The sequence below is a fragment of the Euleptes europaea genome, chromosome 1, assembly GCF_029931775.1.
Source record: "Euleptes europaea isolate rEulEur1 chromosome 1, rEulEur1.hap1, whole genome shotgun sequence".
Lineage (NCBI taxonomy): Eukaryota > Metazoa > Chordata > Lepidosauria > Squamata > Sphaerodactylidae > Euleptes > Euleptes europaea.
In genome coordinates this window covers 88,223,048-88,237,711 of record NC_079312.1, presented here as the reverse complement: position 1 = coordinate 88,237,711, position 14,664 = coordinate 88,223,048, and the positions used below count along the sequence as shown (strand labels likewise).

The window sequence follows — 14,664 nt, the reverse complement described above, 5'->3', positions numbered from 1 at the left end:
GAAAGGGGGTGAGAATGTCACTGTTCAACATCCACTGCCTTCCAAAAACCCACTACTCAATTGAAAAGGGTGCTTGGTTTTCTATTCTACACATTTTCTTTGTGTAAATAAATGTTTACAATTTTTATATTAAAGATTGAATAAGAGTTAGATCTTCTGAGTGTATATTTTTTACTTTTTTATAGATTTTAAAACTATAATTCTTTATATATATGTGTTGGGGGGTGATTACTGTAAGTTTCTCTTTCGTTTAAATGGTGAACAGTTCCAATTTGATGCTAACTTTTTTTGTCATTGAAATGTATAAAGAGCCCGTTAATCCCCCTTTCCTTTAACTACAATTACTGTGGCACACCAAAAAGAAATCTTTCACACTTCTGTTCTGTCATTATAAAAATAAATATTTTGCTAGTGTATTAAACAAGTGGTTGTGGATTTCTGAGCTGAGCACAGAGTTTTGAATTGTCTTTGCTGAAAGGCTAATGCTTTAAATTCTTTTCCTACTTTCATGAGAGAAAACAAGCTTAACTTTTCTCTGTTGCATTCTCAGCTTGACTTCAATAGTGAAAGGAAGACCTGATATATTCTTGGAGATCAAGAGCAGAGCATTAGTTTGAACCTGCCTTTTGCTCTCGCAATAGGTATAAAAGACTTTGACTAATGCTTCACATTTACATCATGTGGCAGGAGAGACTTTAACATTAGTTTTTGTTGGTATTATAGTTTAATTCTAAAATGTATTTGGCCGTTATAAACTATTAGCATTCTAGATTCCTTTGAAATGTGGTGTTGGAAGAGAGTGTTACGGATACTGTGGACTGCCAAAAAAACAAATCAGTGGGTTATAGATCAAATCAAGCCTGAATTGACCCTAGAAGCTAAAATGACTAAACTAAGGCTGTCATACTTTGGTCACATTATGAGAAGACAAGAGTTACTGAAAAAGACTGTCATTCTAGGAAAAGTTGAGGGCAGTAGGAAAAGAGAAAGACCCAACAAGAGATGGATTGACTCAATAAAGGAAGCCACAGCCCTCAGTTTGCAAGATCTGAGCAAGGCTGTCAAAGATCAGACATTTTGGAGGACTTTGATCCATAGGGTCGCCATGAGTCGGAAGCGACTTGACAGCACTTAACACACACGCACATTCTTGATAAATACAATTTTAGTAGCTCTAATCACTGCAGGAGCCAAAGTAATTGGAAGCAATGAAGGTTTTTCAGTCTATTGCAGCATAGTCTTTGAATAACATGTTCCTTATTATGCCTTATAATGTTAGGAGCACATATAACATGCACATTGCAAAACATGCTTTCCCTCCTATCCAAGTGAGATGTCCCTTCAGTAGGGGGAACTGGTGAGAATATAGTAGTAACTTCAAGATGTACTGGATAAATGATGTTCTGGAAAACATAGTGGTTCGAATGCCACCAATGGAAAAAATTATGTCAGTGTAGCTCAACTTCATCTTCTCTCTCCCAAATGCCACTAGTGTAGGATAGGGGACCCCTCTTGCTTCTGAATGTGGAATAGCTGCTTGGTGTGTTTCTCTTTAATGGCCATTTTACACATGATTACACTTTATATTTTAGATTGACATTTAAAATGTTTTAACTATGCACTTGAAAAATGTTCTTTGTATGTCTTTATTTTCAGATGAGTGGGTTAGGATTGTTGTCTCTCTAGACAAATGTGTGCAGTTGGTTGTAGTCATTTTCATATGCCATTTTTCACTGCTGCCTACCAAGGAAATGATATCTGTTTGCTATTGGTTCTTATATGATGAATAAAGAGACCACAGAGTGATAGCAGGCCACTGAACTGCACAGTAAGCAAGCTTTATCTGTTGTTTCCTGTTCCAGGCTCTAGTACAATAAGCTATTTCAGATTTTTATCTTTAGCTAAATATAAATCTTCAGTGTCACGTGACATCATGGCTGCAGTTTTAGCACAGATAAATTTCATTTTCCAGAAATGCGTTTTTTTGGTTTCAAAAATCCTGTTCTAGTCTGAATCCTTACAGACTGTGATATCAAATAGACAAAAACCTTGTGAGTTTTGGTTCAGCTTCCTAGAATGCATTTTGTAGTTCCCCTGTGAAGCCTCCTGTAGAGGATTAAAGAGTACAGTACCCCTTATAGTGTGATATATTATTCTCTCTTGCATCAGTCTTTCATTTGGGATCTAGCTATAAATAATTCAGTGAATCTTGCCACAAATTGGCAGAGCCGATAAGTACCTGATTGGACTGCCTGGTCACCATTGGCTTTCATCATGGCAATCATAGAATTATAGAGTTGGAAGGGACCACCAGGGTCATCTAGTCCAACCCCCTGCATAATTGAGGCAACAAGCAGGGAAAGCCCTCTCTGCCACAAATAAAGAGGTCTTGACACACTTACCAAATTCTCCAATGTAGGTTTCTCTAGAACTCATGGCTGTGGAGTTGGCTGAGCAGCCCTAGGATGTTGTGAGGCCCGGCTGCAGCCTAGCCTAGCCGACTGCATAGCAAAACATCTGTACTTAATGTGTAGTATGTATTTGAAGGGTAGTAAAGCAAAGTTCAAAAGATTTTCAAAAGCACTATGGAACCGTGAAAACACTTTCTTACATTATTGGGAGCATTGTATCAACCTGGCATCACGATCCTGGATTGGTCAGGGTTGAGAAGACAAGACAAAATATTTTCTCAACCCTCACTGCTCATTGCACACAACTCTGACTGCAATTCTATCATACTAATTTGGAAGAAAGTCCTATTAAAATCTGGAAGAATCCTGAGTAAATGTGTCTAGGGTAAGTTTGCACAACTGATTTGATTAAAAAATTGTTTTATTTTTTTACGCAATGGTTATGTTCTAATAACTCATCGGGGTGGGTGGGTTCTGGTGATCCTTTGTTAACACTGAGTATTTTCTCACATCCCTCACCTATAAAGTGTTCTTCAGGAACCTTTCAGGACAATGGTAAAACACCCCCCCTAGGATTTTTCCAAAGGTTTTATGGAGATAGGTTTGGTTCAGAAGAATGTACAAATATTTCATGAGGTTTGATTATTACAGCTGGAAATAAAAGGAAATGAGTGGCGGCTGTGGAAGCTTCCACTTTACAGCAATCCCCGCCCCCTGCCCCCCATCTAAGCCTTCTTCCATTGTATTGGGAAAACACCTTTTCCATAACCAAACGTCACTTCCCTATGATGTTTAGTGGTATTGCATGGGTTTTTAAAACACAAATACCATATTCTTACATGGATATGAGTACATTAAAAGCTCTTTAAGCTCTTAAGATACCTTCTGCTATTGGGGAGCCTCTTCTCCATTAGCAGAATTAAATCTTGGGATCCAGTGTCTGACATTATTATTGTAAAAGAATCCGATGGAAAGCTCTAGATTTTTAGACAGCTCTTGGTTTATAGAAAGCTTTTGATTTTTAAAGAGTCTGCAATTTAACAATAGATGCAGGAAGTTCACAACATTGGGTTAGCAGCACTTCGATAGCTATGATTAGTCACAGCCGTCCAGCAAGCAGGGAGTTAACCAGCCAACCTTTTGGAAGAGGAAACAAAGGCTTGTGTGGTCTGATGTACTGTGACAGCAGATTTGGGTATGTATATTAGGGGGAGAAAATTTACAGTCAAAAGTCCACTGAACGCTGCTTCCTTTTGTTCTTCAGCTTCAGAGAACCAACATGTTGCATCAGATAGTCTGGCTGGCCACTGTTACCATTTTGGGAGTGTTGGAACAAGGTAAGGACCATGTTGCCACCTTTATGGAGGGAAAAAATACTGTCTATGATAGCCACAGTAAACGAAGTAGAATCTCTTAGGTCAGTTAAATAGGAAATAAAAAGTTGCCTGAGATGTAGGAAGTAAAAAGACACAGAATGCTTTGTGATGTCCTGGCAATCCATTTACATGGCTAAAGTTTGAAATTGGATCGACTTCTTGTAGCCATAATAGAAGCTGAAAATGTAATTTAATTTTACCACTGGGCTTGCATGGGTACAGATGGTGGTGGTATTAAATGTGCTTGCTTAATGGCAACCGTTGGATAAAGAAATGGCATTAGAATTGGGTCAGGGTAAGGCTACCCCCCAAAAGCATTTCGTCGTATAACTCTAACCTCCAACTGAAAACCATTAGTAATTATGTGTCTCATTGGATTTTTTAAATGGGGGTGTGGAGGAATGAAGGTCTATGTCCATCAGCTGAAGCAAGTTATTTTGCCAACTTTAGTGACACTAAAACAATGTACAATATAACAAATTGCACAGAGCAACCTTATTGCCTCCTGACAGTGCTATATGCAACAGATTTAAGGCATGTGCGCATGCGCACACAACATTCAAGGCACCTTTCCCTCATTATATGATGAGTGGACAGTATTAGCAAAAAATCTGAGACTGCAAATGTGAGACTTTACAGAGGTTTCTGTCCTATTCCGAATCTGTTGTGCTAACAATACACAGGGAACCAAACAGCTGTATTCAGAACATGTCTTGACTGTGAGGAAGAATAAAATATAGAATCCTAGTTGACAACTGTACCGATTAATTAAAACAGCATTTATTTATTCTTTACTAATATCTCATCTCTGAGTGAGTTCTATATGCTGTGTACTGTGGCTTGTGCTTGACATGAGCATGGTAACAGGAGGTCAGCAGACTCCAATGTACTTACAGTTTAGGGTTGCCAACCTCCAGGTACTAGCTGGAGATCTGCTATTACAACTAATCTCCAGCCGATAGAGATCAGTTCATCTGGAGAAAATGGCCACTTTAGCAATTGGCCTCTATGGCATTGACGTCCCTCCCCTCCCCAACCCCCCCTCCTCAGGCTCTGCCCCCAAAACCTCCCGCCAGTGGCAAAGAGGGATCTGGCAACCCTATTACAGTTCCCTGTCATGAAAGGAAGGGGTCTCAAGTTGCGTTTCTTCTTTCCAAGACAATGCAACAGGGCTGCCATCTTGCATGGGTTCATTGCTCCCACCTTACACTGCTTGCATAAAAAGATCACATGTTGTTTTTCCTTGAATGAGGACTCGTATACCTCTGGAACAGTGTTAAAATTAGAGTTCTAGAAAATGTCAACAAAATAAAACTGTCAGAAAAGCTATTTGTGTGTACTTGCTGCACCATTTTATAATCCATGCAACAGTTCTGGGATGTGGTGGAGTGGGAAAAGGCGTTAGCATATGCTCCAAAAGCAAGATTTTAAAAACAGGATGCTCCAATTGTATTGCTTATCTCTACTGTGTAAAACACTGAGTGACAACATTTCTGGTGAATGTGCTTATCACTGCATCATTGTAGGGTTAATGTTAACCCACAACATAGCTGGTCTCTGCGCTCAATGTCAGCTAAGAGTATGGGAGGCCTTGTGGAAAACTTCTAAGTACAAATTGGAGTCTTCATCAAAAGCACTTCAGATTGGTAAAAACATTACATCCAGAAGTATTGTTGCAGAACTTGGTCGATTTTGCAAAAGGACGAGGAGCTGCTGAAGGAGACAGAAGGAGGAGAGAGACCAAGACCAGTGAAGAAAGCAGAGCAAAAAGCAGTGAGACCAGGTGTTGAAGGAAATGGAGAAGTCATGCTGAGGAGGAAACAGAAGCACAAGAAGGGAGGGAAAGGAGCCTGAATAAGATTGCACGGCAGAGAAGAGGGGGAAATAAGCAGAAGTTACCTTGTACCATACATGTCATGAATATAATACATGATATGGCAGGCTTTGCACTGCCAACCCCTTCACTGCATAGGAACTAAGCAGAGGGGGCAGAAGAAAAGACTGCTGCAAGCAGAAGGAAGGCAGGATAAAATGGTTGAGGGGAGTGAAGAGACATTTTTTATTTCATTTCATGTATAGTTCACCTTTTTTGCTGAGGCTCAAGGTTGATTACATAGTTAGAAAGAATGCAACAGATATGGCACCATACAACAAACAATGCAGTGAGGCAGCTGCAATCTCAAGAGATGGGTAGGGCGGAGCTGCCCCATGAGGAGGTGGGTAAAGATTCCCAGATCAAATTCAAGGTCCTTTGTGGTGTTAGACTGTTGAACTTCAGTAGTAAATGCTTAATTCATGTGCGACATGATGTTGCATTCTTTGTAAGGCTGACCAGTAGAAGAGAACCGTGAACAGAGCTGGGAACCACCCTGAGCTCCTTGGAAGAAGGGGAGGATAAAACTTTGTTTGATAGTTTGTTTCCCCAGGCAGGTAATGTCCTGCAATCCTGGCTTTCTCTTGAATGCACCCCACTGCCTGAATTGGATTTTTATATTGTTTATTTCTGCTTCCACCTCCTCCTTAGGTTTGAAATGATGTCTGGTCTCCCTTCTCCTCCAAGTAACCTGTCATTCAAGACAAATTTCAGAAGAGCAACCATGTAAATCTGTTTTAGAAAAAGTCACCACTTTTCAGAACACACACAGTATACCCAGTCTGTAAGATACTTAAATACATTTAAGATGATGCATCTTGAGAACGGTGGTGAGGTAATTTGTGGCATTCAGACCAGCATTTATTTTCAAGGCCAGGACATAATCCTGGAGCGCATTAAGAGCAGAAGAGTGTGTCCTTGAGCAAGTATGGAGTGTATATGTACCTCTGTGTACAGTGTCCCCATTATATCAAGAAAAAGGGATCTCTGGTCAGAATACAATGTTTTTTCCAGACAGACCTGTATTTCTGGCATGCTCTTTTCTGGAATGTGTGGGGTTGTATATGTTAACTTTTAAAGACTTTCCCTCCTGAGTGCATCCAGCCATTTTCCCATCCAGTTTCCCAACCCTCCTGGCAGCTCACTGTAGAGCTGCATTGGCAGCCCTCCATCATACTCAACTGGTAAGTCCTTGCCTATCCTCTTTGGATTTTCTGCTATCGTTCGACAATCAACCCAATGCTTGGAGCAATTGAGTACAGGGACTGAAACTATCTCCAACAAGGTGAGAACAAAGGTCAACCAGTCTGCAAAAGTGTGAAATAAACAGACTTTCCATTGGCTGCTTTTGCATATTAAACCTGAATAGTATTTGCTGATATGGGATGGGGGTGGGTGGGGAATAAGCATGTTGGCTATTTTCCATTGTCTGCATGCTACCAGAATAAAATAGTTGGCTTCTGTTTGCTCTCCCCCCTCTCCTTTCCACGCAGCCTATTTTGCCATGCAGGTGATCTATGTTCGGCGCAAGTGCAAAGTGCCTCCTCCTGGTGTAGCAGGTCCACCAGAATTTGAAAGAATCTTCAGAGCCCAGTAAGTTACATTTCTGTGGGTTTTTTTGATGGTTTACATCCTAAACTACACTGACTTAAAAAAAGTTTATGTTAAGTTCACTAGCCTCAACTCTTAAGAGCATTTATTTAATAGGGTCAGGGTGAACTAGCTATGTTATGGTAAGACATAGGACCTTTTCTCCCATCCTTGATCTCTACTATGGTGTCCACAGACTACAAAATTTATCTGAAATTGTGCATTAGAGAAATTCAAGAAATATGAAGTTCTATTAAAAGTTAGGTTGATGTGGATGAAGGCACAGTTAGGTACACTCTGCCTTGGGCTTGATCATGTGACCCATTCTTGGACAGTGCTTACAATTGTCAATCTTTCTGACTTCCCCCTGACTCTGGGAAAATGGAATAGCAGACGTATGGGATGGGAAGGCTGCAGTGGGGAGGGGGAAGAGGATGAAATTGCTGCCACATCTTCCATGAGCCAAATGCTGCTTTATGGAAGAAGAGGGCAACTTTGCTCCTTGCTTGCAGCCACCTGGCTCCTGTGGCTTATTACTCCATATGGGTGCCACAACCCTGAGAATAAACTTTCCTGGAAATCAGAAAAGCACTGCTGGGGAAGGGGAAAGCCGGGAAGGTCCGTGGTCCTTCCTCTGGATCCCTACCCCCGTGTCTCAACTCTATTGTAGCAAATGTTATATTGTGTTGATTTCCTGTGTGTAAGTGCAAGATTCCAGTGTTTGGGGGGAAATGGTGCGCTAGAGATTGCTACTTTGTCATAGAGCACTCCCATTCTCTAATGTGAATTGTCCTTCCTCGCTGAGTTTTATGAGGAAGAAAGGACCAAGGGTTTGTGCGATGTTGCTAAATTAGAATTCATCAAGGTGCTTGATACCGCTTCCCATGGACTTAACAAGGACCTAGTATTCTTTCAGTTAACTAATTTACCAAAACTAGGGAGATTGTATTATCATGGTTATCATGGCCTCTGTACTTCTCCTCCTCCTCAAAACAATCATTAACATTTATTGGGAGAGAGTCGGAGGATAAATACAACAGGAAAATACAGCAAGACAACCAAAAGTAAAAAAGTACTTTAAAAAATAAACACATTGCTTTTAAAAAGGAGAGCTAAAGCGTTCATGGCAAGTCAAGGCCCTGGAGGGGAATTTTCATAAATTCCCAGATATGCCAAGGAGGCATTCCTGCTCAGGGGCTCTGGCAACTGGCAGAACAACGCTCCCGGAAGCCAAAAGAAACATGTGTTGCAGTCCCCTTGAGCTCTTCCAGCAAAGGTTGTGGAATGCAGAGGAGGTTTTATATGACAACTCCTGTCCTTCAGTTGTATCCAGGATCTCCTCATGGGTCTATATGGTCTCTGTACTTTCATTGATCACACTTGAATTATATATAAAATTATATTTATAATCAAGGGTGAGAAAGGACAATGTTCTGGGATGACAGTCTAGCTATTTTATAGAGGACTAAACCATGTATTTGGTGTGGTAGTATGAATGAAGGTATAAAAATTCGGTTACTTTTTTTTTTTAAGTTTACATATATATATTGTATTTTAAATTATGAAGGTTGCTGTATGGTTTTTTGTTTTATTTTGCTGTTGTCTATTTTATTGAATAAATAATAATATTTAATTGAATTATATATTGTATATTTTATATAATTACTTTCCTGCACTGATCTTTTTTTTTAACCTTCCTGATAATAACTTTTCCCTCTTCCTAACCTTGTACATATATGTCTGCCTCATAAGGAGCCACTTCATGTTTCTGAAGTGGGCTCTAGTCTTTGAGATCTTGTGCTAGAGTAAAGAGTATTTAATGTGCCCCAAGACTTCTGTTTAGTTTTGCTGCAGTGGACGATCATGGTTATCCTTTAGACATGTTACATGTCGTTTCTCTTAGTTTGAGAGGCAGTATGAAGATGTGACCACCTTAATCAAGCATAATGAGAACTCTCCTGGATCAGATCAGTGGTCTATCTTGTCCAGCATCCTATTTCCTACACTTGCCAGCTAGATGTCCTTGGAAAGCTCACAGACTGGGAACAGAGGCCAAAGCTTTCCCCTGTGGCTGCTGCCTCCAAGCCAATTGGCATTCAGATAAATTCTGCCTGTGTTGGGGTCCCATACAGCCATTATGGTCAATGGCCAAGATGTAGTGATCCTCAATAGTTAGTCTAATCCTCTTTTAAAGATATTGAATCTAGTGGCTATTACCACATCTCATGAAAAGAGACTTCTGCAGTCATACATTATGTGAAATACTTTTGTATATCCTGAATCTACTACCCATCAATTTAATTACTATTTCCCATCAGTTTAATCCAAGTTCCTTATACTGGGAGAGAAAGAAAAGTTTTCTCTATGAATAGACCAGTGATCTGACTCAGAAAAGGACAGTTTCATCATGTATTCACTGTCTCCAGAATATGCACAGTTTATATACCTCTATCATGTGTGTGTGTGTCTCTCTCTCTCTTTCTCCCCACCAACCTTTAGCCCTTCTTCATAGGAATGGTGTTCCAACCCCTTATTGGTTTTGGTTGCCCTCTCCTGCATCTTTTCCAGCTCCTAGGATATTCTTTCTGAGATCCAGCAGCCACGACTGTACACAGTATTCTGTATATTACACACCACAGAAATATACAGTCCTTTCCCTAATAATCCTGCAGTTAAGACTTTACTTTTCTCATCAAAGTATCCACTACAGCCCCTAGATGTATTTCCTGGTCAGTCAGCACCAGGTCAGACCCCATCAACATACACTTAGAATTTTTTTTATTCCACTGTGCATTACTTTCCATTTAAATATAACCTCGGATGTCACTACTCATCCAGTCTGAAGAGATCCTTTAGGAGTTCCTCACAAGCCCCTTTGGTTTTCACTATTCTGAGTAATTTGGTGATATTTGCAAATTTGGCACTTCATTGGCCAGTCATCAATTCCAGATAGGGTTATTTAAAAGTCAAAATACAGAGAGTCCTGGAAGACTCCATAGCCTACTTTTCTATATTGTGCTAACTGTCCAAGACACTTGGAGATAGGAAAATGGTGCCTAATCAGGATTGCATCCCATTGCTTCATGTTAAAGCTGGATCTGAAATGAAGTAGTCATGTGGATTTTAAAGAATATTCTCCAGAGCTTAGGTAGATGTTGGTATCACTTTACTCTGCGCTGGTTAGACCTCACCTAGAGTACTATGTTCAGTTTTGGGCACCGCAATTTAAGAAAGATGTAGACAAGCTGGAACATGTCCAGAGGAGGGCAACAAAGATGGTGAAGGGTCTGGAAACCAAGTCCTATGAGGAAACGTTGAAGGAGCTGGGTATGTTTAGTCTGAAGAGAAGACTGAGAGGGGATATGATAACCATCTTCAAGTACTTTAAGAGCTGTCATATAGAGGATGGTGCCGAGTTGTTTTCTGTTGCCCCAGAAGGTTGGACCAGAAACAACGGGTTGAAATTAAATCAAAAGAGTTTCCATCTAGACATTAGGAAGAATTTTCTAACAGTTCGAGCGGTTCCTCAGGCTTCGAACAGGCTTCCTTGGGATGTGGTAAACTCTCCTTCCCTGGAGGTTTTTAAGAAGAGGTTAGATGGCCATTGGTCAGCAATGCTGATTCTATAACCTTAAGCAGATGATGAGAGGGAGGGCATCTTGGCCATTTTCTGGGCATGGAGTAGGGGGCACTGGGGGTGGGTGGGGGAGATAGTTGTGAATATCCTGCATTGTGCAGGGGGTTGGCCTAGATGACCCTGGTGGTCCCTTCCAACTCTATGATTCTATGTTCATGTGATAAGTTTTTGTGTTTACTGTTCCTTATTTTGTTTAGAGTGAATTGCTCAGAATACTTCCCAATATTTCTTTCTCTGTTGTGGGTGGCTGGAGTCTTTTTCCATCAAGGTAAAATCCATACTCTAATTCATAAACTTAATGTGAAAAAGGGTCGACTTTTAGCCCACTTGATGTTAACACTGTACATAACTAAAACCTTTCCACTTAATTCAGGGCATTTATTCTTGGGTACAGTTATGCAAGACATTTCCCCCCCTTTTGACACCATCTTATTGCATCTGTTGAAAACGGTTACTATCATGATGTTTTCCAGCTATTGAAATTCTGGTGTCTGGTGAATCATTAACAATTATTATTGACACTTGTTGTGACAGGCATGATTGCTGCTGCAACAAAGCCCTAGTGTGGATGACATACCCATATCTTTAAATGCCCATGTACAGAAGCTGCAGAGTCCAGCCCTGGGCACAGTTACTGGGCACACAGGCATTTAAGGCTGAGGGTACGTGGTTGACAATCTGTGCTTCAAGGAACACTCGACTCTCTAGCAGTTGCCACTCTAATATTCTGTACCCCCAGTTTTGTGACAGTTAAGAGCGAGAGAGCTATGGTGGTTTAGTGGTTAGATTACTGGAGTAGAAACCAGGGTTCAAATCCTCACTGCTGTGAAGCTCACTGGGTGACCTTGGAGCAGTAACTCTTACAGCTTAGCCTACCTCACACAACTGTTGTGAGGATAAAATGGGGAAGGATATAAAAATATACTAGATGCACCAAAAACATGACCTTGAGAGTTACATTGAAAAAGGTTTCCTGTGATGGCTTTTTTTGCTGGTAGAATCCGGTCATCTGTAGATTGCATTAGTGTGGCTAGTCAGCCATTATTCTGCTGCCACTGCCTCCAAATTCCCTTTGGTTGTGGCAGCAGGGGGCACTGAGACAAAGGACTGGCTCATATTGCCTGAGTTTTGTCACCCAGGATGCTTTCAAGCAAGTGTTTGTGCAAAACCTGGATGTCTGTGTTCATCACAGAAGTGGGGCTACAGAAAGAACTGCTGTCACCCCTCAGGTAAAAAGGTGCTCCTGTGTTGCCTTGGCTGCTACTTCTGCGTAGTTGGTTGGACAGTTGTGCACGGTTTTCTTTCAGTGAGAGAAAGGCACACAGTCTCTGTGTAGTAAGCATTGTTTACTTGCTCAGCAGTCACTTTGCCTCTCTTGTGAGCGCAAGTAATGAAGCTGTTACAAACATGAGCTATTACTTGTGGTCCCTAGCTAAAATGGCAGCAAAACAAATTTACCCATTTACTTTACACAGTCGCTCATTCTCTTCCCCCCCCCCCCGATGCGTACGTGTGAGTGTGTATGTGAGGGTTGCTTATCACTTCAAAGTAGGATATTTCACAAGCCTTCCATGGTAACTCATTTGGCTACTGTCTTCTCTTGTAGTATCAGCTGCGTTATGTGGGTTAATTTACCTGTATGCTCGGTATCAGTACTTTAATGGATATGCTTGCGCTGCACAAGGAAGGTGAGTAGTACGAAGTGTAACATTTTGTTATGTGTACCAATTAGCTTGTCTGCCTGTCTGCTTCTAGCAACTGTTGTTGCTGAAACCCAGGCTTTTGCAGTGTATTAAAAACAAAACTTAACAACCTAGAAATAGAAAACCTTGAAGGATTCCCACTGAAGATTCCGCAACACAGGCCAAGTTATCTCTGCAGTAAATACGCCTGTGGCTGGATTGGACTGTAGGCAACTCTGCTCCTCTATACAAAGACGTTCCTTGACGTTAAACAAAAGTATGTCAGGTGGAATGGTTCTACCCTAGATTTCTCTGTGACATGTTGGTTTTCCATGTGCAGGGATCTTCTTTCTGGCTGGAGTAGTATTCAGTCATGTGAACCTTCTACCTGCTGCCTGAGGTGGTACGATTTGGACACAAATTTACCCCTTTAGTGATAACCAGGCCAAAGAAAAGATAACACCTTGAAATTTTGATCTGAGAACCTCATCTGCACAACATTTCCTGACTACTTGTTCCCAAACACAAAAAGGCATTATCTTGTTATTTCATATGCAGGCCAGGAAGCACAGGTGTGAGTTGTGTGGGGTGGGGTATCCTCAGCCTTACATCAGAGCTGCCGCAAGGGCCTGAAGGGCTTTTACTCAAGCTTGATGCCAACCTGACAGGTTGTTACATTCTGGAAAGGAATAATAATGGAAGGAGGAGTGGGGCTACTACTACTATTTCTGTGGCAGTTCAGTTTGGTCATGATGTTCGAGGTGTGAGGCCTTGCCCCTGCCACCTGTCGCTTATGGCTAAATTTCTTAGCAGCGCTTCACATCCTATCTGATCTAAATTTGTTTTCTAGACCTCAGTGCCAGTAAGGGAACATACTGTCAAACTGAAACTGCTGTATCAAATTTCAAGACACTACCAAGTTGATTTGCAATTGTTACATTTCTGCTCACCTTTGTCATCAAAATGTTCAAAGCTGTTTAAATCTGCTGTATTACTTTCATGGTTTTAGGGTTTTGGTTTAATCCTTTGTAAACTGCCGAAAAAGGGGGGGGGGAGCTGGTTGTATTTCTCTGAGGTTCTTTCAGTTTGAAATAGTTTGCTCTCTTTTTTTTGCCAACAAGTCACAGCTGACTTATGGCAACCCTGTAGGGTTTTCAAGGTAACAGCCGTTCAGAGGTTTGCTTTTGCCTGCCTCTGTGTCACGACCCTGGTATTCCTTGGAGATCTCCCATCCAAATACTAACCATGGCTGACCCAACCCTACTTAGCGTTTGAGATCTGATGAGATTAGGTTAGCCTGGGGGTATTCAGGTCAGGGCAAAAGTTTGCTTGGAAAGGGACAATTAAAAGCAAGCTATTTAGAGAGCTTTCATTTTTAATTCCTTGTAACTCTTGTGTAATAGCAGAAGAAAGAAATGTGGAGTTCAAAAGAAACTAAGCACCCCCCCCCCAAAGATACCATTAGAGAGACTATAATTTATTATGATTCTTATTTGTGGGTGAATGCATGTTCTTGCATGCTCATTACGGTCTATAAATGTGTAAGTGTTCACTAAAGCAAGTTAGTTCTACTGTGTGAAAGACAGAATTGGATCAAGAACAATGAATCAACCAGTCCAATCTGCTCCCTTCCCCAATGTTAAAAAAAAAACCCTCTGTTACAACAAAAGAATCCTTGAGCCCCTGGTTAAAAGACTCCAGAGCAGTTGCTGGCACATCACTAGATTGCCCGGAATTATTTTGTTAATTAGGCTTAGATTGTGATTGCTGGGGACTTTGCTTCTTCCTACATGTTAAACTAATTGCCACATAACAGCAGACATCCTATGATAGCTGATTTGTGATTGAGACTGAGTGAGGGAGCCTGATTTTATCATGCTAGTCAAATAACCATCCATAAAGAGCAGCTTTAAATAAGTACCACAGTGAATCCCCATGAATTGACAACCACTTTCCCCTCTTCTTTTTTTGCACAGGCTGGGTCCCATGTACTTCAGCAGCGGTGTTCTTTGTGTTCTTATTGGATTATCTGTAGTGGGGCTCTTCATCCACTTTATGCCACTCACATTTTTGATTCCTTGAAGACAGTTTGTAA

General features: G+C 41.0%; 1 protein-coding gene across 1 annotated transcript; it reads left to right on the top strand.

The window, feature by feature from the left end:
• The first annotated feature begins 3,690 nt into the window (after window positions 1-3,690).
• Window positions 3,691-14,664, top strand: LTC4S (leukotriene C4 synthase). Its single transcript, XM_056865488.1, has 5 exons — window positions 3,691-3,748; window positions 7,154-7,253; window positions 11,085-11,155; window positions 12,494-12,575; window positions 14,546-14,664. The coding sequence occupies exons 1-5, from the start codon at window positions 3,691-3,693 to the stop codon at window positions 14,649-14,651; spliced, it is 417 nt and encodes a 138-aa protein (XP_056721466.1). The 3' UTR covers window positions 14,652-14,664.

Bases quoted from the DNA above. Each gene is read 5' to 3' on its own strand.
- LTC4S (XM_056865488.1), top strand. From the start codon at position 3,691: ATGTTGCATCAGATAGTCTGGCTGGCCACTGTTACCATTTTGGGAGTG. The intron at 3,749-7,153 runs GTAAGGACCATG...CTTTCCACGCAG, and splicing joins TTTGGGAGTGTTGGAACAAG to CCTATTTTGCCATGCAGGTG. The intron at 11,156-12,493 runs GTAAAATCCATA...CTTCTCTTGTAG, and splicing joins TGGAGTCTTTTTCCATCAAG to TATCAGCTGCGTTATGTGGG.